Source organism: Pongo pygmaeus, chromosome 16, assembly GCF_028885625.2.
Source record: "Pongo pygmaeus isolate AG05252 chromosome 16, NHGRI_mPonPyg2-v2.0_pri, whole genome shotgun sequence".
NCBI classification, from domain to species: Eukaryota; Metazoa; Chordata; class Mammalia; order Primates; family Hominidae; genus Pongo; species Pongo pygmaeus.
Window position 1 is genome coordinate 32,670,897 of NC_072389.2, and position 23,949 is coordinate 32,694,845.

Sequence of the window (23,949 nt, forward strand, 5' to 3'; positions counted from 1 at the left end):
TGACACCAAAGAGGGGAAGCAACTTCCTCAAGGGCCCACAGCAATTCAGAGGCAGAAGTGGGTCTAGGAGCCTCTTCTTGACAGAGGTTCTCCCTGTCCCCTGAGCCTTCTTTAGTGCCACATTAACTTCCCCGTAAGGAGACTGCCCCACTGAGGCTGGAAATGGTGCTGTCCAGAGTGGTGTGTGTCAGTGACTGCGCCTGTCTTTGTACTTGTGAGTGTGTATAGGGGTGGGGATGAGGGGTGGGAATAAATGGCAGGGATGCTGGGGGCTGGATGCACTCCACCTCACCCCAAAAAGAGGTGCAGGAGAGCCCAGCCAAGCACAGCACATGCTTTGACTTTCCAATCTGCTGAATGACTGTGAGGCCAGCTGGGCCCAGAAGACAGGGGACAGGTCTTTTCCCCCAGATGGCAGCGGGTCCCAGGATGAGTGGAAGCTTCTGCCACAGCTTTGGGGGTCACATTCCAGCCCATGGGCTGACAGTTAAGCAGAGAAGCCACCTCTGGGGGTCAGTCATGGTCTAGTGATTCTGATGAGGAGGGGGGGCCCCACCAGCCTCTGTCCAGGGTCTTGTCTGGGAAAAACTTCTCCCTGGCAGAAATGGGCTAATAATTTGAGAGGAAGCCATAGCTGAAATTCTAAACTGTGTGAGTGTGTGTCCAGTTTGAAAAAGCATATCCAACTTAAACATTTATATTGAAAAAATGGAAAGATATTCCCCTTGTTTTGGAATACAAACTACAGAAAGCAACAGTTAACAGAATCTTATTGGAAAGGTCAGATTCTGCATCTGGAAAAGCACAGGGATTTTCAACTAGGGTGTGTGTCCTTAACTGAGGAGGGGAAGATGAGATTTATGTTTACTAAAAGGCAGCTGTGAATTTACCTTTTATAAAGAGCTTGCTGTATATTATTAGTGCTTTTCAATTTTGTCAGTATCAGCCAGATGCCTGTGGAAATGCAAATTCCCAGGCTTCATTCCCAGAGATTCTGGTCCTGTGAGCCTAGGGTGGGGCCCAGAAATCTCTATGGGGTGGTGCAGGCTGCCCCACGACCACACCAAGAAACACTGCAACTGGCCCACACACATCCCAGTCCCCAAATATGTAGGCAGGCATCTTATCTGCATAGAACAGATAGGGAAACTGAGATCCAGAGTGGGGAAAGAAACATCATGGTGTCACCCAGCAAGTAGTAGCAGAGCCATGATACACCCACTGCCTGCAGACACCATCTCTGATGACAGCTCCACCTCCCTATAGGAACCTTGTGTACCCCCACCCCTACTTCCTGCTGCCCCTATGGTGGGTCTCTGTCCAAGGAAGATGTATTCTCAGTCCTCCAGGCTGACTGGGGCTCAGAGGAAAAGCTTTGCCCAGAGTGTAGGAGCTAGAAAGATCCTTGGAATTCAGGTGGGGAAATTGAGGCCCAAAGAAGGCAGTCCTCACATTTGAACTCTGTCTGGAGAAGGGCTGGGTCTCCTTCCTGAGTGGTAGGTTTGACTTCACAAGCCTGGCCCTCAGTCAAGCTGGCTGTCCAGGCCCGCTACACCTCGGGGTGGGTGAACAGAGGCGGTGGTGCCATAAAACACGTTTCCTGGGAGATCCACCCCCAAAGCTCAAAAGATTCCAGGGCTGGTGATTTGGGCAAGCCCCCTTCCCTCTCAGCCCGGTTTTCCCATCTCTACAACAGCTGTGCTGGTGGAGACTTCTCTCTCAGACTGAGCCACAGTTTTCTCCTGGGTGCCTACACCACCCAGGTTGCTGGCTCCTCTTTGCCCACTCTTCAAGACAGTTACCTCTTAGGTGAGGAAGGAGCCTCAGCCCTATTGGGAGTGGGGGCCAGTACACCCCCAGCCTCCCAGACCACTAGGGATGACCTGGGCTGCCTGCAAAGCCGGTGCCATGCAGCGCCACTGCCCGGGCCACAGACACCCTCCAGGGAGGGTGGCCCTGGCCCTCACAGCAGCTCTGAGAAGAGGCGGCCCCCACTTCAAACCTGGCTGAGCCACCCACATCTTCTCTCAGCTCAATGAGGCTTTTAGGAAAATGAACCAACTCAAGTTCATACCCATGGGGTTGCTGAAAGAAAGGACAGTGTGGGGTGAGCTGGCACAAGGGAGTGCTGCTCTCTGCACACGTTGCAGGAAGGGCACTTAGGAAAAGGGACTGGAGTCTGGGAGGGTGACTAGCTCAGGGTAAAAGGGAGGGGATGGAGCTGGAGTGAGCTGGCCTTGTCCTCCCCCTTGGGCCTTCCAGCCTGGGCTCAGGTGATTCAAGGGAGCAAGCACCTCCCTCTCCCAGCCAGGTAGTTCTAACCATGTTTTGGGATCAGTACCATTCCCCTGGGGGCTGAGGGGCAGCCCACACCTCCGGACCTGGCTGGAACCGCTGCCTCAATTTTGGATCCAAAAAGGCCCCTGGCATCTTCTCCATCTCCCTCTCAGGCCAGTCCCCCTCCTCCCCCGTGAGGGCCCCAACAGCAAATATGACAACTGGAGGAACAAGGCAGGAAGGGCAGAGACTGAGGGAGTGACCACCTTCAAAAGGCAGGTCTGCCACCTCTCTAGGACTCTCAGGCTTGCTTTCCTGTTGCTCCCTCGACATCCTTTTGTTATAATCTGGCATGTTGACATATGGTCTTTAAAAACAACAGCACTGATGACATGGAGCAGACTTCCCATTTAGGATGGTTTAGAGGAGAAGTTAGGGTTGAAGGGCATCCTCTCTTCTGCAAACTGCAGCAGTAATAGGTGAGATATATAAAGTAAATAAAGGCCAGGTGTGGTGGCTCATGCCTGTAATCCCAGCACTTTGGGAGGCTGAGGTAGGCAGATCACCTGAGGTCAGGAATTTGAGACCAGCCTGGCCAACATGGCAAAAACCCGTCTTTACTAAAAATATAAAAGTTAGCCAGGCATAATGGTGCTTGCCTGTAGTCCCAGCTACTCAGGAGGCTGAGGCAGGGGAATCACTTGAACCCAGGAGGCAGAGGTTGCAGTGAACGGAGATCTCACCACTGCATTCCAGCCTGGGTGACAGAGTGAGACTCCATCTCAAAAAATAAAAATAAAAAATTCAGTAAATAAAAAAGACATACCCAAGCTGAAAAATAAGTTAATCTTTATCTCCATGAACGAAAAGCAGAAAAGAAATGCAAAGTGGTTGGAGGCTGAAGAGCCTGGACTCTGCTGGGCTTTGGAAACCAAAGACAGTGGCAGGTCCTTTGGGATAAAGGGGGACCAAATGACTCCTAGCTAGAAGCTGGGAGCTTGGGTGTACCCCAGTACTTGAAAGGATGCTGCCCAAGTGTGGTGGCTCATGCCTTTAATCCCAGCACTTTGGGAGGCTGAGGTGGGCCAATCACCTGAGCTCAAGAGTTGGAGACCAGCCTGGCCAGCCTATTGAAATCCCATCTCTACTAAAAATACAAAAAAGTTAGCCAGGTGTGGTGGTGGGCACCTGTAATCCCAGCTATTTGGGAGGCTGAGGCAAGAGAATCCCTTGAACCCGGGACGCGGAGGTTGCAGTGAGCTGAGATCACATCACTACACTCCAGCCTGGGCGACAAGACTCCGTCTCAAAAAAAAAAAAAAGGATGCTGGAGGGTGGGGGAGTCTGCTGCTCATCTGTGGTCTGTATCCCTGGCTTTCTGGGATGTATACCTCCCTAATACCCCCAGGACAGGAGCTTGCAAATGCCATAAAATCTGGAGGCCACTGCAAAACTGTCAATGTCAGGCTAGCAAAGGTGATAGGATTAAATAGGTTTTTATAAAAATTTGACAATTTTTTTTAATAAAAGAAAAAGAAGAGCTATCTAATTATCTACTGAGAATAATATAATCTTCATACAAAACTGGAACAAGGATGTCCAAGGAAAGTTCACGATGGAACAGTCTGAATGGCGAGTCTTTGTCACAGGAGAGGGCACAGGGCAGTGCTTAGTGCTCGGCCTCTGGAGCCAGGCAATCCGGATTTGTATTCCTGCTGCCACTACTTATCTTCCCTGTGACCTTCGGGAAAATGACTCACCTTCACTGTGCCTTCACTTCCTCATCGATAAAGGGGGAAATAACCTTTACAATAAGCCTTCTAGGATGAAATGAAATAATTCAAGGAAAGTCACTTAACAATACCCAGAACATAGAAAACCAAATAGATGTTAGCTATTATTAACTTTTATGAACACGGATTCCAAAATTTTAAATAACATAATACAAAGTCAGATACAGCAATGTACACACACACACACAATGCATCATGGTGAATTAGGTTTTATTACAATAATGCAAGGGCAGAGTCAACATCAGATAATGCACAATTAGCAAGCTAGCTTCCTTTTTATTTTAAGACAGGTTCTCACTCTCACCCAGGCTGGAGTGTGGTGTCAACATCTTGGCTCACTGCAACCTCCACCTCCCCAGCTCAAGCAATCCTCCCCACAGCCTTCCAAAGTGCTGAGGTTACAGGTGTGCGCCTCCACACCCGGCCCTATCTTCCTTAATGTAAAGGAATGATCATACTTAATAGTAAAATTTTAGAAGTGCTTTTCACCAAAGTTAGGATGTAGACAAAGGTAACTTCTGTCACTGTCTCTATTGAACATGGCACTGGAGGCCCTAGGTAATGTGTGAGGCTAACACATATGAAACTGCCATTTTTTTTTAGGTAATGGAGTGCAGTGGAGTGCAGTGGCACAACATCAGAAAAGTATGTAATTCAACCTATAATAGAAATAAATTGGCCAGGTGAGATGGCTTATGCCTGTAATCCCAGCACTTTGGGAGGCTGAGGCAGACAGATCACCTGAAGTCAGGAATTGGAGACCAGCCTGGCCAAAATGATGAAACCCCTTCTCTACTACAAAAAAATACAAAAATTAGCCAGGTGTGGTGGCGGGTGCCTGTAATCCCAGCTACTCAGAAGGCTGAGGCAGGAGAATCTCTTGAACTCGGGAAGTGGAGGTTGCAGTGACCCAAGATCGTTCCACTGCACTCCAGCCTGGGCAGCAGAGCAAATCTCTGTCTCAAAAAAGGAAAAAAGAAGAAAAAAGAAAAGAAAATAAAGAAAGAAATGAAGGAAATAAAATGTTTAAATTGGAAAGAAAAAAACCACCTGTACTTTCAGACCATATGATTGTCTATGCAGATAATCCAGAAGAATATACAGAGAAATTATTAAGTCTAGTAAGAGAAGTTGCAAGGTTGTTGAATTCAAGATCAACTTAAAACAACTATTAGCCTTCCTATACATCAGTAATAACAAATTAGAAAATGTAATAGAAAAAGAGATTCTAGGCCGGGTGCAGTGGCTGATGTTTATCCCAGCACTGGGCTGAGGCAGGTGGATCAAGAGGTCAGAACTTCAAGACCAGCCTGGCCCAGATGATGAAACCCCGTCTATAATAAAAATACAAAAAATTAGCCCAGTGTGGTGGCATGCGCCTCTAATCCCAGCTACTCTGGAGGCTGAGACAGAGAATTGCTTAAACCTGGAGGGGCAGAGCTTGCAGTGAGCCGAGATCACACCACTGCACTCCAGCCTGGGCAAAGGAGTGAGACTGCATCACAAAAAAAAAAAAAGAGATTCTATTCACAATTGCAACAAAACCCTCAGAATATATCTAGCAAATTATACACAAGTCCTTTCATGAAGAGTATTGCCATAGTCTCAATGTATCTCCCAAAACTCATGTATTAAAACTTAATTCCAAAGATGATAGTACTAAGAAGTGGGGCCTTTAAGAAGTGATTAAGGCCAGGTGCAGTGGCTCACGCCTGTAATCCCAGTACTTTGGGAGGCCGAGGTAGGCAGATCACGAGGTCAGAAGATCAAGACCATCCTGGCTAACATGGTGAAACCCCATCTCTACTAAAAATACAAAAAATTAGCCAGGTGTGGTGGCAGGCACCTGTGGTCCCAGCTACTTGGGAGGCTGAGGCTGGAGAAAGGCATGAACCCCAGGGGGTGGAGCCTGCAGTGAACTGAGATCACACCACTGCACTCCAGCCAGGGTGACAGAGCGAGACTCCGTCTCAAAAAAAAAAAAAGTGATTAAGACATAAGGGCGAGCCCTCATGCATGAGATTAGTGCCTTATAAAAGGTCTTGGGGGTGGTGGTAAATCTGTCCCTTCTGCCTTGTGAGAACATAGCATTTGTCTGCTCCAGAGGAAGCGGCATTCAAGGTACCATCTTGGAAGCAGAGACCAGGCCCTCACTAGACACTGTATCTCCTGGAGTCTTGATCTTGTTCTTCTCAACCTCCAGAACTGAGAAAATAAACTTCTACTCTGTGTAAATTACCCAGACTCAGGTGTTTTGTTATAGCACTATGAAGGGACTAAGACAAATATAAAAATTACCCAGGGATTTAAAGGAAGAACTGACTAAACTGAAATATATGCCATATATATTATGAATCGTAGGACTCAATGCTATAAACATACTTCTTCTCAATGAATTAATCTATAAATTCAAGAAATTCCTACACAAATCCCAATAGAATTTTTTTGTGGAACTCGAGAGGCTGATCCTAAAATTCATGTAGTCATTTGAGGGGCCAAGAATAATGTAGCAGGGCTGGCGGGCATGGTGACTCACACCCATAATCCCAGTACTTTGGGAAGTCAAGACTAGAGGATGGCTTGAACCCAGGAGTTCAAGACCAGCCTAGGCAACATAGCAAGATGTTGTCTTAAAATATTAAAAATAAGTAAATAAATAAATAAAAAGAAGGTTAAGCATGCACATTTTGTTGTGAATTTCAATTATATAGTGATTTTTTTTTTTTTTTTTTGAGACAGGGTCTTGCTCTGTCACACAGGCTGGAGTGCAGTGGTGCCATCTTGGTTCACTGCAACCTCTGTGTGGGCTCAAGCAATCCTCCCACCTCACTCTCTGGAGTAGCTGGGACCACAGGTATGTGCCACCACACCTGACTAATTTTTATTTTTTTTTGTAGAGACGGGGTTTTTCCATGTTGCCCAGGTTGTTCTCAAACTCATCCACCTGCCTTGGCCTCCCTAATTTAGATCACAGGCATGGGCCACCATGCCTGGTCTAGCGCTTTTTTTTTTTTAACCAAAAAAATGATGAAGCCTCAGGAACAAAAGTTGATACACAAGTAAATTTTATTGGTAATGTTTTTGTGTGGTCCTTAAGCAGAGGGAAAATTAGTCTGCATTATGGTGTATCCAGACTAAATAACTGATATTAAAATGAAATTATCCTTAGGATTTGCAATCTTAGAGAAAAATTTTCATTTTTTTTGAGTTACAAATTATCTTCATTTACATTTGAGAACAGTGAGTCACAGAGGGATTAAGTATCTTACTCAAGATCTTACAAGTGTTTGATTTGAACCCAATCTTTTAACTCTGCAGAACTCAGAGTCACTCTTATTTGGAAAAACTTTTTAACTGATGTGGATCCTCTAATAGGGCTTCCTATTAATCATTCTCTATTAGTCAGAAGTTTTGCAAGCAGACAGAAATCATTTTGCCAATTACAGGATTTTCCCTCAGTTGCAGTCAAGGTTCATAAAACTATAACTATTTATCTTTAATTATAAATTTTGTTTTTGAGACAAGGTCTTGCTCTGTTGCTCAGACTGGGATCCAGTGGCACAGTAAGAGCCCATTGCAGCTTTGAACTCCTGGGCTCAAGGAATTCTCTGCCTCAGCCTCCCAAGTATCTGGGACTACAAGTGCATGCCATCATCCCTGGCTAATTTTGTTAAAAAAAAATTGTAGAGATAGGGTCTTGCATTGTTGCCCAGGCTGATCTCAAACTCCTGGCCTCAAGCAAGCCTTCTGCCTTGGTCTCCCAAAGTGCTGAGATTACAGGTGTCAGCCATTGCACCTGGCCAAAACTGTAACTATATATACACACACACTACATAAATATATATGTGTGTGTGTATGTATGTATGTGTGTATATATATATTTTATATATATAAATAGATAGATAGATATATCTGAAAGGCATCTAAAGAAAAAAGCTGTAACTTTCAGTCTTGATCTTGATAGTGACTTGATTAGGCTATCTGTTTAACATCAAAGATGCAAATTAATCCTTTCTTTGGGTGAGCATATTAAAAATGCAGAAAATATTGGAGTAGTTTTTTATGTTAAATAAATTGTATTCTATGTATTTAAGGTATACAACATGATTTTATTGGATACATATAGATGGTTAAAAGATTACTACTGTGAAGCAAATTAACGTATCCTTCAACTCACATAGTTACACATTTTCTTTTTGTTTGGTGGCAAGAGGAGCTTAAAATCTCATTTAGTGTGAATCCAAAATACAGCACAATTTCATTACCTATATTTCTCATGTTGTACATTATATTTCTAGACTTGTTCATCCTACATATCTGCTACTTTGTATCATCTGAGCTATGTCTACCCATTTTCTCTCTTGCCCCCCAAGTAATTTCTTAAAGTGTCTCATATAGAAGGGCAGTAGCTTTCAGCTTAAACTTTTTCTCTGTATATATTTAAGTCAATTTCTTTGAGGCATGCTTTTCTCTCCAGAATATTTAGATGTAGTCATACCACCTTAATGTTGACACTAGTTTACCTAGAACTTATCTTCTGCAAATCTGTCTCTATGTCCATCTCTGTCTCCATCTTTGTCTCTATCTTTATGTCTGTCTATCTATCTATCTATGTATCTATCTATCATCTATCTATCCATCCATTCATCCATCCATTCATCCATCTATCTATCCATCTATCTGTCTATCTAACTAAAGCAAATTCATGCCCTTCTCCTATTTATGGAATCGAGACCATAAACAGAGGTGAGGGAAAGAATTTGGCAGGAATTGCGATGTGTATTATCTGTGGCATAATGAAACTTTACAGAACTAGGGTCAAAAGTATACTTTCTAGTTCTTTCCCATGGCGTTTCACTTTGATGTAGTCCTTATCAGGCAACTGAGGTTTTATATAAGTTCCCTGATTCTTAGAACATGAAGGTGTAGTATTCAAGTTTGGTCCCTTGAAACCACAAATTTTGTTTAAAAAAATTAAGAAAATTGAATAATTTCCTCAGCAAATACATATCGATCATCTGTTATACAGCCATGAGAAGTGGTTCTGTTGAACACGTTTATTTTATCAGATCCTAATTCTAAGCCAGGCATAGAATGGAAACCATGAATATAGGATGAAATAACTTCTGAATGTTTGAAAATAGTGTACTTAAAAATAAATATCAGGTGTTTTTGATTCGTTTTTTGTTTTTTTTTTTGAGACAGGGTCTCACTCTGTCACCCAGGCTGGAGTGTGGTGGTGCCATCTCACCTCATTGCAGCCTTGACCTCCCAGGCTCAGGTGATCTCCCACCATAGCCTCCCAAGTAGCTGGGACTACGGGCACATGCCGCCATGCCCAGCTAACTTTTTGTGTTTTTTGTAGAGACAGGGTTTCACCATGTTGCCCAAGCCGGTCTAGAACTCCTGGGCTTAAGAGGTCCTCCCACCTCAGCCTCCCAAAGTGCTAGGATTACAGGCATGAGCCACCATGCCTGGCTGAAAATACCAGGTTTTTAAGTATCAGCACTGCCTCTTCAATCTTTTCTATTACTATGTTGTGCTCAGTGGTATTTTTTATTGAATTAGAGCAGTGCTGTTCAATGGAAACTTCTTTGAGGATGGAAATCTTTTATGTCTCTGCTGTGTGGGTATGGTATTAGCTGGGTATGGGGCACTGCCTATAGTCCCAGCTACTCAAGGGGCTGAGGTGGGAGGATCACTAGATCCCAGGAGCCCGAATCTGCAGGTTCGTGCCACTGCAATCCAGCCTGTGTGACAGAATGAGATTCAGTCTCAGAATAAAATGAAATAAGGAAATAAAAAATGTAATTGTTGAAATAAGAAACTAGTGGATGGATTAGACATGAGAAGAAAGAATTAACTGTTTAGACGATTCTCTCCAAAAAGTAAGTCAGTATGTCACACAGAGAGACATGAGGATAGATGATAGGGCAGGAGTTGGTGGGCTTGGAGGGGAGAGGAAGATCAGAATGAGGTCCAAAATGTGTCTTAATGAAATCCCAGGAGGAGATATTAAAATTATATTAGAAACTGAAAAAAATAGAAGTTTTATTTATTTATTTATTTATTTTTTGAGAAGGAATCTTGCTCTGTAGCCCAGGCTGGAATGCAGTGGCATGATCTGGGCTCACTGCAAGCTCCACCTCCTGGGTTCACGCCATTCTCCTGCCTCAGCTTCCCAAGTAGCTGTGACTACAAGCACCCACCACCACGCCCGGCTAATTTTTTGTATTTTTAGTAGAGACGTGGTTTCACCTTATTATTCAGGATGGTCTCAATCTCCTGACCTCATGATCCACCAGCCTCAGGCTCCTAAAGTGCTGGAATTACAGGCATAAGCCACCATACCTGGCCCAAAAGCTTTGTGTTTTTACAGATATTAGACATGTTTCTTGTTTAAGAAAAAAAGTCTTCACAATAATGTAGGAGAATAAGAGAAACATTTTTCCAAAAAAGAGAAGTCATTGTGATTATTTTATCTTATTGGAATGTTGGATAATATAGTCTGCTTCAGTAATCATCAAGCATGCTATGGATTTTCCATTTCCATAGGATCTGTATCTCAGTTAAAGTAATACTGGTAATTTTTGTACTATGTGAAAAATATAGGCCAAAATCCTAGACCTTGCATAGAAGCTGGATCATGAAGACAGCTCTGGAGGAACACATAGGTACACACACACAGACACACATATATAAAAAGTATACACACATATATTTTTAAAAAGCTTTTAAAGCAAAAATAGACCCCACCCCTCTCCCAGAGTGGGCGGCTTCTCCCCTCTCTTAGAGTGGGTGGGGACAGCGGTTGCATGGGCAGCTTTCCTTGTGAGCCACAGGTCCCTCTGGACACTTGATGCCTGGCCATGCCCCCTTTCCCTTTCATCTTTCTCATTGACCAATGGGCTTGGAGCATTAAGGCCATGCCCCTATTCCGAATTCTACTGGGGCCCTGGTTACACCTCCCCTGGCTCAGTCGCACAGCTACCTGGTAGGTGCCTGGAGGTGTTGATCAGTGCTCGCTGGCATTTTGCTGATGTGGCCCCAACCCTGCCTCCCTCCCCACTCTGCGATGGCAGGAGAAACTCGACAGAGCAAATTGGCGGCAGCCAAGAGAAAGGTAAAATCCCACCAGGTCACAGCCCCCAAACCCAGCCACAGATCCCCTCCAATGACAAGACTGCTGCCAGAGTCCATACCACTCCTGAGGTGCACCGGACTGGGGCCCCCACACCGGTGCCTCTGGGCTACCCCCACCAAAGTTTTATCAGTCAGCCCCACCCCTTCAGCAAGCAGCCCAGTCTCTGCCCTCACCAATCACCCCAGGGTGACTTTGGGCAGGTGAATCCTGGGGTTCCCCACTCCTTTACAGGGCCCTCATCTCTTGCTGCCCAAGCTTGACCTCCTTGGGCTCTTTGGGCTCACATCTCCAAGGACCTGGGTCCCACAACCCCAGGCCCCACCCTTGCCAGTCATCCCTGGGTGACTTTGGGCTGGTGACTCCTGGGGCTCCCTGCTGCAGACTCTGCCCTCCCTTCCTGCTGCCTCAAGGTGGACCTCCCTGGGCTGTGTGCACTGGCATCTCCCAGGAAGGACCTGGGTCCCAACTCTGTTTTTCCCTCCACTATCATGGAGCGGTGACTCGGACATCACGCTGATGTGGTCCCTCCCCCTCACCAGGAGGAGTGGAATGTAGTGATGTCACAGTCCACCTGTAACTGTCATTACTGAAAGACGGGCCTTTGGTCTTATGACCCAGTCCCCTAAGCGTTGTCACCCCATTTCTGGTTCCTCTGGTCACAGCACAAATTTCCAGCTGGAAGGGGAACAGAGACTGGGACCAAGGAGCAAGAGGTTTCAGGCTGCCTCACTCCCTTAACATAGACATTGACAGTGGGAAAAGCCTACACTTCCCCTGGGAGCTCAAAACATTGACAGTATCTCTGGATGGCAATTGGAGAATGGTTTTGGTTTGGTTTGGTTTTCTCCCAGGCTTCTACTTTCCAGAGAGATTTTAACATTTTTTTCTGAGTTCTCCACCTCATATTCTAAATCTCCATGGTTCTGGAACCAGACTGCCCCTTTCAGTCAGTGGTCTCTGAAGTGAGATTTGCTCATCTTCTGTGGAATAGATCTTGGGAAACCAAACTTGACAGCTTGAATCTTCCTCATATTATGTAAACCTGTGGTACTTTGAGTGCCACAGGATAAATATGGAACATCTTTCTGAAGCATCAGTTTCCCTTGATTCTCTTGAGATCAAGAGAAAAAACATTAATGTACTTAGGGATGACAGTCACATAGGTTTCTAAGAGTACACCAGCCTTCTCTCTGAAATGAGGCTTGGGTTGTCCTCTTTCTGATAAATTCCCAGATTTAACAAAAAGGCTGCCTTCTGCCATGAGGACACATTGATACAAAAGTTTGAGAGGTACTGGTGCAGTTCTTCACACTAACAGACATGTGAGGATGTATGACTCTAAACAACATGGCATACAGTTCCTGCCTACTTAATGATTACTTTTCTGCCTCTGCCTCCAGTTTTGGTCCCTGGCAGCTGCTGATTCTTGGCAAAACCCCAGAGTTTGGAGTCAGAAGACTGAGTTTCAAAGTTCCTGTGTCACCTTTTTCTTTTCCTCTTTTTTTTCTAGCCATGATATCAATCCTTCTCAGTCACTAAATGATTGTGACAACACCTTGTACAGTTGTTGGCATCATTAAATCAGATGGTGTATAAGAGTATTTTATAAAAACTGTAAAGGAGGATGTGGCTGTAGGGGCTGATAGCTCTCATGAGCATTACTACTCTTGTTTCCGACAGTTAAAAGGATATTGGCAGAGAAACAGCCCTGGTGTTCCAGCAGGAGCCAAGAGGAACAGGAAAACAAATGGCAGCATCCCTGAGACAGCCACTTCTGGTGGTTGCCACTCACCTGGAGATGTGAGTCTTGGCTGACCAGGCTCCTAGAGACAGGGGACCCAAGGGGCAGTAGAGGGTAATTGTTAAGATTGTGGATGGACTGTTGGGTACCAGTGAAGTATTCTGGGTTTGAATCCTGCCTCTTTGTCTGCTAGGGATATGATTGAGGGCAAGTTGCTTGACCTCATTGGGCCTCTCTTTTCACATCTGTATAATAGAGGTGGTATTGTTTGACTTCCATTTGTGAAGTTTAAATGATATTTGTTATTGTTGTTTTTATGTTAATCCCTAGTACGTGGCCTGCTGTCAACACTCAGGACACCCAGGATATGGTCATTGCTGTTTGATTTTCCTCATCCCCAGTCTCAAGTGGAAGCCAGGACAATGAGAACAGTCACTTGCCATCAGGAGTCACTGAAAGGGCCCCAGGGTGGGATGGTGGGGGAATAAGAACCATGAGAGAAGTTGGCACAAAGGAGTTATGGGACAAAGGGTCCAAGATAGGCAGAAAAGAAAATGTTGCCAGTTATGGGGAAGAAAGGAAGTCAGAGGGCTCAGACACTGAGGGGGATAGAACATCTCCACGTGCACTCTCATCTCTTGTAGTCAGCAACAGGTTTCCACAGGGAAGGCCCTACATCATCTGCTACCCTGAAGGATCTGGAGGTAAGAGGTTCTGGGCAGAGGTGCAGTGACCCTTCAAGTCAACCCTCCAACCTCCTCCTCCAGGTGGGACTGGGTGCCCCTCTGCCAGTTGAGACAGCCCACACACACCCCAGCCCTAATGATTGTTCTCTCTACCTCTCCTCCCACTCCTGCTCCACCTCCTTCTCTCTGCATGTGCCTCAGAGCCCTTGCCAAGAACTAGAAGTAGTCCTGGATTCAAGGTCTGTAAAAATCAGTCAACTGAAGAATACCATCAAATCTTTGGTAAGAGTCCAGTGGGGTCCGCTGATTCCACGCTGCCAATCCTGGGCTCCAGTTTCCCCTTGGGGCCCAGAAGAAAGGGGCTGGGGGCCCCTGGTGCCCAGGAAAAATAGGGAGCTGGGGCACCCAGGCCTCACCTGAAGGGACCCCAGAGTATGCAGTGTGGCTCTTCTTTTGCTGCCCTCTTTGCCAACTCTCTCCTCTCCAGACACGCCTGCTAGAGTCCTTGCTACACACGCCCTGGGGTTGTTGCCTCTTGGGGAAGTGCTAGCCTGACTGGTTGTCAGGGGCCCTGTATTTCTGCCATGACTCAGTCCCTAATTTGCTCTTCTATTCTGGACAAGCCACCTCTCCTTTTTGGGCTCATGTTTCCAGAGGAGGTAGTCAGTATCAAAGGTCTCTGTTAGCTTTCAGAGTCTGAGATTTAAAGGCCCCCTAGAATGGAAACCTCAGGGCCAAGGGCTCCTCTCTGTCCTTTTCCATCCTATATCTGCTGTGAAGAACCATACCTGGCCTGTACGTACTCAGTAAACGTTTATTAAACGAATGCGCTTTTCTAAATCACAAACTGGTAGAAGGGGGGGACTTTCTTAAACTCCATCTCTAGAGGTTTACGTTCCTGTCCTCTCAAGAGATTCCAGATTCAGACTTTGAGTTCTGTGGCTGTGGGAAAAAGCCAACAAAGACCCAAATCCTCTGTCCTTGGGAGCTTGAGGGGAGTTTACCAGTTCAGGTTCCCATTATGTCTGAGAACTTTGCCTTTAAAATCCATTCCTGGCCCCTGCCTACCACTTCCTGGTCTGGGGAATAGAGTTGAGGGGGCCACCCTCCATCACCTTAATGTGACTTTCCCCACAGAAACAACAGAAGAAACAAATGGAACATCAGCTGGAAGAAGTAATGTGATTTATTTGTTTGCTCGTGACATGACAGCTGGGTTTGGGGGGCACTCAGACATAGAGGCCCCAGTCTCATCTTGCCCACTCCCAGCCTGGGGAAGAAGTCTCATCACCTCCCAGATTCCACCCCATCCCCACAGGACTTCTGATAACCTGGTCCCATGGGTGGGCCTGTCCTGGGGCATTGGTGGAATTCTGGGGGCATGTCTCTTGCTGTGCCATCTCTGCCTCCCCTGGTAAGAGCTCTGTCTTCCTCTTCCTATAGGAAAAGAAAGCAAACAACAAGAAACAGAAACCTGAAAGGGAGCTAGAGGTGAGTGGAGGGTGTGAAGTTTCCTCCTGTCCTCTGGAGAATGTTTCTTTCCTTCTCTTCAGCACTTGCTTGGCTTTTCTCCCAAAAGTTCAAATCCAGAGATTGAACACACAGAAAGGGAAACTAAATACGGACCTGTACCACATGAAACGTTCTCTCAGATACTTTGAAGGTGGGAATCTGGGCACCCTGTCGTCCTTCAACCTGGCACTTTGACAGGTCTTCAGGGGGAGTCCTTTGGGCCCCATCTCAACTCTCTCATTACAGAAGAGTCCAAGGATCTGGCTGTCCACCTGCAACACTCATTGCAGTGTAAAGGAGAGTTAGAGCGGGCTCTCTCTGCTGTCACTGCCACACAGAAGAAGAAGGCAAACCAGGTGAGTCCAACCACCTGCCCCGTCCACTGGGAGCCCGGCTTCGCAGATGGAGGAGTGAGCCTAAAAGTCCCTTCTGCAGGATGGAGTGTCCTGCCCAGAAGGCAGCATGGCCATTTCTTGCTGCTTTTGTGTATGGCAGCCTGGGGCTGAGTCAGCTGCTGTGGTTGAGTTGGGGGGCACTCTGGGAAGTGAGCACTGGATGCAGAGCTTGGAGGCCAAGTGCTTGCTCTGCCCTTACCTGGCTGTGGTCTTGGCCAAGTCCTAGGTGGGGTATTGGGTACTTGTACTGTGAAGGTACAGAAGAGTACCATTAGTTTGTTACCATTTCTGTAGAAAGAGGAAACATGTGTGTGTGTGTGTGTGTGTGTGTGTGTGTACATACTATGATTATATACATAAAACATGTCTGAAAGGGTTCATAAAAAATTCAGGAGAGAGCAACAAGGTGGCTGGGAGATACTTTCCTTCTGTACCTTCTGAGTTTTGGACTATGAGAATGTATCATCCTTTCAAAAAGTGAACAAAAGATTAATTTTCCACTTCCTATCAGGGCCCCCACCCCCAGCAAGAAAAATGGGCTTAGAGAATCAGATAGACTTGGGTGTTCAAATCCCAGCTCTGCCTAAGTGATCTTAGGCAAGCACTTAACCTCAAATACTCCATGTTTTTTCACCTAAACAGAGGTAATCATAGTAACTCTCTCCTATGGTGGTTGCGAGGATTAAATGGGATTGCTAGCATGGTACCTGGTGAAGCACTCCACAAAGGTTCAAACAGTGGTAATAATAACAGTAATAACAATAGCAATATTATCTGATCTCTCTGGGCCTCTGTTAGCCAGCTATAAATTCCATCTCATTCCCTGTCCCTTCCAACTTTACTGAGCTCTTTAAAAACCAAACCACAGGCTTGGAAATGCCTTGATCTTTACTGGCCGAATTGTATATTGGGCCTAGCCCTAGCCCATTTCAGGGGCACTGTGTGGAATGCCCCGGGCTCCCCAGATTGAAACTTCTCACTCCTCACCATCCAGTTCTCCAGCAGCAGTAAAGCATGTATGGAGTGGAAGTTAGAGCAGTCCATACAGGAGCAGACACTGCTGAAAGTGCAGCTGACACAGGTGAGATTTTCAGAGGGAGGGATGTGGAAGGAAGATGACCCCAGGTGGTCAGGAGCAGGTGAGGACCAGTGACAGCCCTTCCTAACTTCTGTGTCCATTCTTGCAGTTGAAGGAGTCCCTTAAACAAGTCCACCTAGAGAGAGATGAGTATGCTCAACATATAAAAGGAGAGAGGGCCTGGTGGCAGCAGAGGATGAGAAAAATGTCGCAGGAGGTAAGATCTGACCTTTCAGCCCCCCCCCCCCACCCCGCACCTTAGATAGGTCACTGGATCTTTCTGGGCATCTGTAAAATGGGAATAGTACAGCCAGAGGTAGTCATGGGTCTGGGCTTTGTGGAGGTGGGGTCAGAGAGGGAGATGGGAGCCTGTCCAGCCACCAGCCCCTCTCTCCAGGGCCCTTTCCCGCTGTGTTTTGGGCAGGTTTGCACATTAAAGAAGGAGAAGAAGCATGATACATGCCAGGTAGAGAAGCTGGAGAGGAGCTTGTCCAAGCTCAAAAACCAGACGGGTACGATGGGGCTGGTGGGACCTGGGAGCAGGACTGGCATCAGAGGGCTGTGAGGGTGGCTTAGAACGCCTCAGGGAGGTGGGTGGATGGAAGGGCTTTGAGGCAGAGGGAAAGAGGTCTGTGCTAGGAGACGGCAAGTCTTGTCATCTCCATTAGCCCCAGTGTCCCCATCAACAAAGAGGGCCCATTGTCAGCCACCCGCAGAGCTCTCTTTCTGAAAGTGGTTTGGAAGATTGGCTACCATCTGGGTACAAGGAATCATTAGCAGCGAGGCCAAGTTTGGGGAGCCTGAGAGGAGCTGTGCACCAAGAGGAGGGTTTTTGTTTGTTGGTTGGTTTGTTTGTTTTGAGAATCCAGAGGCCCTTATTATCTGCTTCCTTTCTCAGCTGAACCTTTGCCCCTGGAGCCCCCAGCAGTGCCTTCTGAGGTGGAGCTGCAGCACCTGAGGAAGGAATTAGAGAGAGTGGCAGGAGAGCTCCAGGCCCAGGTTGAAAACAATCAGCGCATAAGTCTCCTGAACCGGAGACAAGAACAGAGGCTTCGGGAGCAGGAGGAGAGGCTTCAGGAGCAGCATGAGAGGCTTCAGCAGCTGGCCAAGCCACAGAGCATCTTCGAGGAGCTGGTGCTTTGCCCCATCTGTGGAGCCTGCCCTCCTCTCTAGCCCTCTGGGCCTTTGTTTCCCCCCCTCTAAAATGGGGCAGTGTAGCCCTCACGTGAAATGTTACTTCTAAGGGCACCTGTGAGCCAGGTGGCTGTGGGAGAGAGGGGATGATTTTTCTAACCTGCCTCCAGCCTTCCTGGTGCCATGGGAGGCAGACACCAAGTTCTGGGGTCTCCAGCTGCAGTGGGTGGCTGCTGATTGCTTCTCTCCGTCCAGAACAATGAGAACAAGAGCGCACTGCAGTTGGAGCAGCAAGTAAAGGAGCTACAGGAGAAGCTTGGTGAGGTGAAGGAGATGGAAACCTCCACCCCATCCAAGAAGGGCTGGGAGGCGGGCACTAGCCTCTGGGGAGGGGAGGTGCCAGGTCAGAGGCAGCTCCAGCCTGGGGGCTGGTGACCACAGCACCCCCCAGGGCAGTGCTGTGACTGTTTCTTGCTTCCTGCCTCTGACTTTTAGAGGTGGGTAGCCCTGGGCTCCTCTCAGGTCTGGACATCATCATCCCAGCTAGAGGCATGGAGCCTCCAATCACAGGGGAAGAGACAGTGGTATAACAGGCTCCTTATGCCATGTGCAGTGGCTCATGCCTATAATCTCAGCACTTTGGGAGGCTGAGGCAGGAGAGTCACTTGAGGTCAGGAGTTTGAGATCAGCCTGGCCAACGTGGTAAAACCTCATCTCTACTAAAATTACAAAAAAAAAAAAAAAATTAGCAGGGCATTGTGGCACATGCCTGTAATTCCACCTACTCAGGAGGCTGAGGCACAAGAATTGCTTCAACCCAGGAGGTGGAGGTTGCAGTGAGCTGAGATTGCCCCACTGCACTCCAACCTGGGCCATAGAGTGACACTCTTGTCTCAAAACAAAACAAAAAGACACCTTAGATTAAAACTGGATTCCAGCCTCGGTTCCACTGGTCACCATTCAAGTACTTTGCATCCCTAAGTCTCTGTTTCTTTAACTTCAAAGGTAATTTAGCATTTTCCTTACAGAGGTGCTGAGGATTAAATGAGAAGAGGGTATGAGATTTGATGCTGGGGAAGGAGGCATGGGGTTCTAGGAAAGGGAGGCAGTCACTTAGGCCTGGAGTAAGGGGACAGGGGCCTGGGCAGCTGACAGAGCCCCACAGTGCCCTCACTACCCTATTAATGGGCCCAGAATCTGGAAACCAGCCACCACGTGCCCTCATGCCCAGGGTCTTCCTGCAGGTGGAGCTGAAGAGCCAAGAGGCTCAGAGTCTGCAGCAGCAGCCAGACCACTACCTGGGTCACCTGCAGCAGTACATGGCCACCTATCAGCAGCAGGTGGCCGCCTATCAGCAGCTGACCTCTGAGAAGGAGGCGCTGCACAGGCAGTGACTGCAACAGACCCAGCTAACGAACCAGCTGCAGCAGCAGGAAGCTTGGGGCAAAGCAGTGGCCAAGATGGCCTGCCAAAAGTTGCAGGAGACCCAGGGGAGGGAGCTGTGGAGGACGGGGACATGAGGGGGACGACCTGGCAAACTCCATCCCTTCTCACTCTTTCCTGGCCCCTTAGGAGCGCCTGGAAGCTACCAGCCAGCAGAACCAGCAGCTAACAACCCAGCTGAGCCTCATGGCTCTCCCTGGGGAAGGTACGGGAGACCGCTCAGAGGAAGAGAGAGCCCCAGGAGGAAGGGGGGACTGTTAGCAGCATAGGATTGAGGAGTTGGAAGAGACCTTTAGAACAGCTGGTCATTATGCCGACCGGGTGCCTGCACTAAGTTCGGCATCAGTGTGGTGACCTCCTGTGAGCGGGGGGCCACCAAGTTGCCTAAGGATGGCTGAACTGGCCCAGGTCAGAAAGGGAGCAGGTCAGAACTCCCACATCGAACAGTAGTGGGAGTGTGCCTGGGTGGAATAGCAAGATCTTGATTCTTAAAAGTAAAAATAAGGAACAGCAGCTCATTCCTCTCTGGGGAGGGGCTGGCTCAGGGTTACACAGTGAGGATGGAGGTAGAGGTGGGTCCACAGTACCTCCCTTGTTGGGTTGTCTGAGGACCCCTCTGGCCACCCCCCACAGAAGATGGAGTAGGACATCTGGACAGTGAGGAGGAGGAGGCACCTCGGCCCATGCCGAGTGTCCCAGAGGACCTGGAGGGCAGGGATGCCATGGTGAGCCTGACTCCCCCTGCACCCATTTTGCCACCTTCCTCTGTGGTCCCTCCAAGACCCCTTTATGCTCTTAGTTTCCCTGCCTTCTGGTTTCTCTGGACCGTCACCCCTTCCGGGAGCCAGTGGTCAGACACCGTTTCACCTGTGACCAACAGGTGCACTCTCTGAGGCCCCAAAGGAAAGGGCTGCACTCCACCTCTCTGCCCCATTTCTTCTGTGTATGCCCCTGCAAGGATGCTCATGTCTTGCCCTCAGGTGACATTTTTCAAGTCCACTGGAGCCAGTGCCCAGGAGAGGCAGGCACAGTTACGAGAGCAGGTGAAAGAGCAGAGGGTGTGCTGCCAGTGTCTGGCTCACCCGGTGGCCCCGGCCCTGAAGGAGCCAGAGGCAGTGGTCCCAGACCCAGGGCCTGGGGGTGAGTCTGTGAGTGGGGAGACCCACTGGGCCCTGCAGGAAGTCATGGAGAAGCTGGCCCATGCCAGGACTCACCTCCGCCTTCTCCATGACTTGAAAATGCCACCTGAGGGCAGGTCGCTGCTGAGATGTGACCGCAATATTTTGGCTCCAGAGCGGCTTTATGGACCACCTGGAGGAGAAGGCAGACCTGAGTGAGCTGGTGAAGAAACAAGAACTTCGCTTCATCCACTACTGGCGAGAGAGATGCCGTCAGTGAGTGGGAGGCCAGGGCACCGCAGGGGGAGCTGCAGGGCCGTCAGAGGGACCCCAGCATCTGAGCCCTGTCTTCTTGCAGGAAAATCCATCACCTTTTAACAGAGCCAGGGTGCCGTGCCAAAGATGCGGCACTGGGAGGAGGATGTCATCAGGCTGGCCCAGGACAGGGAGGAGATGAAGGTAGGGTGTGCAACATCTCTGTGGGGGTGGGGGTGGGGGTGGGTGTGAGGGTGGGTGCAGGCAGCGGCATGACAGCTGAGCACCCCTCCCTCCAGGTGAAGCTGCTAGAGCTGCCGCAGATGGTATTGTGGCTTATAGCAACTACAACAATGGGCACAGAAAATTCCTGGCTGCTGCCCAGAACCCTGCTGATGAGCCCGGTCCAGAAGCCCCAGCCCCCCAGGAGCTTGGGGCTGCAGAAAAGCATGGTGGTGAGTAGAGCCCTCAGGCGGGGTGGGCAGGTAGGAAGAGGGGGGCTCCCACTGTGCTCAGATCCCCGCCTCCCTCTCTCCAAAGATCTTTGTGAGGTGAGCCTCACCTCCTCTGCGCAAGGAGAGGCCAGGGAGGGTCCTCCCCATGACAACCCTACCGCACAGCCAATCGTGCAGGACCACCAGGAGCACCCAGGCTTGGGCAGCAACTGCTGTGTGCCATTCTTTTGCTGGGCTTGGCTGCCGAGAAGGAGATAAACATCACCATCATCAAAGAGCTGCTCAAGAAATTTTTAAATAAGAAACCAAGTTACGGGGTTAATCTCCTACACAATTCATTTACTTCATTTGAATGTTAGAGTCACTCATGATTATTTGTGTTTCTAATTTATAAGTTTATTTGTAAAAAGTTAAAAGAGAGTGGGTCTCTGTGGCTCTCACTGATGTTCACTCTGGCATCCTTTAGCATTTTTCTTTTTTAATTTCATAATTGTAGGGCATTAGCATGCATATCGAGTTTGCCCTTATGTGGTGGGAGTTCAAACACAGAAAGACCCACTCTTTGCACAAAACTGTTCTCATTGGTTTGGAATAGGCTGCCATGCTTTTTTAATGTTATTGTAGCATGTATATTCACTACAGAATTCAGACAAAATTTGCCTATGTTCTACTGTTGTTTGATCTAATCTTAATCACAGTGAGCTCTTCATTAGCTCAATATGTGGCTTGCCCCCAAGTGTGCACTGTTTATTACTTTGTAATATGCCACTATGAGTACTGACATTTAGGGTTGTTTAAAGGCTGAGAACTGGAAACAGCCTTTCCTCCATTTTCTGTGTATTGGTGATGGGAGTAATAACATTTTGGGGGAGCTTTTTAAATCTCACAGAAGAGGAAAGTGGCCTCCTCTGGCAGGTATGTGCAGGATAGAGTGTGTTTCATTTGTTCTGGTGCCAAGAATTAGCGCTGTATTATGGTGGTTCCCTTAGGATTTGTATGTGCTCTGGGCTCATGAAGATATTGCATCAGGAGCTGCAGCAGTTGTACTCTTTTTCAATGACCTTAAAAGGGATTATTTCTGAGGAATGAAAGGTTCCCATCATTGACTGTGGATGTGGAAAACCTTTCCTAGCTTAGAGCATTTGTATCTACAATACATTTTAAAGTCAGAGTTCATGTTCCCTGTTTTAATCACATGACTACATGCCTCAGTTCACAAAAGGGCGCTGGTTGGCATTCTTCTTAATGTATTTAGTGACGATCATAAGAATCCTTTACGAGTTCAAATGTCCCTGGAACAGGCATACAGGCTCTAGTCAAGAATGAATTAGAGTGAAGGAAAGCTGTGTGGTGCCTGGCATTCCTCTCTGTTCATGGAGCTTCTTTGAGGCTTGAAGATTGATTTTGCCATCTAGACGTCTCTGGCTAATACCTATTCTTCAACCACCTTGGTTACTCTGACATAGGAATTTACTTCTTTCCTTGAATGGAAAACACTTTAAAAAATAATAGAAACATTATTATAAACTAATATATGTGAGAGTACTTAGGTGAAACAAAAAGGAGTTTTAGTAGACAGTATTATACTATATTTGAAAATCAAGGAGAAGTTTATGCAACTTAAAATGTTTCCAAACTGCAGTGCAACCTACTGTTCGTGAATGTCAATGTATTATCAGGAAACGTGTCTATACAATCACACAGTTATATTTTCTCACAGACTTCTTTACAAAGAGTGAAATATGTTTTGTACTGCTCAGTTTCAGTTAGGGACACATTTTGTGCAATATTTATGTGATTGTGCCTATGTGTGATGAATAAATGCATTTCAGTCATATATTGCCTAAATCATAACTTGATGATGCTTGGGAAAGACTCAACAGTTTAAACTTCATGAAATTCTAAAGTCTGTGTTCCAAAACACATCACATTATTAGGATGTAGGGATATATGTGTGTGTGCTCCCTGGGGTGGGGATTTCTAGTTACTAGACCATCTCCATATTTAGCATTTGGAATCCTCATGATACTTCTATGACATTAACAGAAGAACAACAATATGATTTTACCGATGGAATAACAGATTTGCCGGCATTCACTGAAAGAGTTCAAATATTAGGTCCTTGTGACTTCAACTGACTCTTCCAAATTTTATGAATGTATCAATGTATTAGATAAACCCAGTTTCAGAATGATAAAGAAAAAATGTTAGACCAAATAATGTGGCTAATTAACAGTGGTAATTAGCCCATGGGTTTAAAATGCACTTAAAGTCCTGTTCTTGCCTTTTATTTTCTAAATTTGCTGCTTTTGCATTCTTTGAGTTCAGTTTAAAGACAGTTACTTTAAGAGCATTTTAAACCCTCAGGCTAGAAATTGGACCACTGTTAATTAGCCACATTATTTCATCTAACATTTTTTCTTTTATCATTCTGAAACTGGGTTTATCTAATACAATGATAAATTATTTCAAAGGTACTTTTATTGTTGAAATCACTTCACTTTTACCCTGATAAATATCAGTGACTAGGAATGACCTTCAGATAGTGTTTAGCATCTGTAACCAATCTGACAATAATATGTTCATCAGGTGCCTATGGATTAAATCCCACACTGGCATATTTAAGCTGAAGGTCTGTCTGGAAAATAAATTTACTATATTGACAGAAATACCACTCTTTGTATAGGTATTTGTCTTATATTTAAGAAAAAGCTAAAAAGAATGGAAATTGTATGACAATAACTTAAGTCTTTCTTCAAAGTGCATGCCGTCTTTTGCGATACCTCATTCAGCCGAGTATTTGTGCTCTTCCTCATTCAGTATAAGGCAGCTTTCAGTTTGCTTAGAAGGCAACATTGGAATGTTAGAGTTCATCAGAAACATAGAATTTTAAAATGTGAGTTCCACTGAATACATCT

At 46.8% G+C, this 23,949-nt stretch overlaps 1 protein-coding gene across 2 annotated transcripts; it reads left to right on the plus strand.

Annotated features, from left to right (window-relative positions):
• The first annotated feature begins 11,078 nt into the window (after positions 1 to 11,078).
• LOC129014343 (golgin subfamily A member 8S-like) lies at positions 11,079 to 22,866 on the plus strand. Of its 2 annotated transcripts, XM_063652492.1 has the most exons (19): positions 11,079 to 11,193; positions 12,895 to 13,014; positions 13,600 to 13,659; positions 13,843 to 13,923; positions 14,779 to 14,817; positions 15,085 to 15,304; positions 15,400 to 15,509; positions 16,543 to 16,629; positions 16,736 to 16,843; positions 17,051 to 17,138; positions 17,525 to 17,760; positions 18,016 to 18,084; positions 19,333 to 19,408; positions 19,837 to 19,928; positions 20,184 to 20,246; positions 20,497 to 20,597; positions 20,680 to 20,780; positions 20,876 to 21,031; positions 21,117 to 22,866. In XM_063652492.1, the coding sequence occupies exons 1-19, from the start codon at positions 11,110 to 11,112 to the stop codon at positions 21,287 to 21,289; spliced, it is 2,064 nt and encodes a 687-aa protein (XP_063508562.1). In that variant the 5' UTR covers positions 11,079 to 11,109; the 3' UTR covers positions 21,290 to 22,866. The 2 variants fall into 2 exon arrangements, with proteins under 2 accessions (XP_063508562.1, XP_063508564.1); XM_063652494.1 differs by lacking the exon at positions 20,184 to 20,246.
• The last annotated feature ends 1,083 nt before the right edge of the window (positions 22,867 to 23,949 follow it).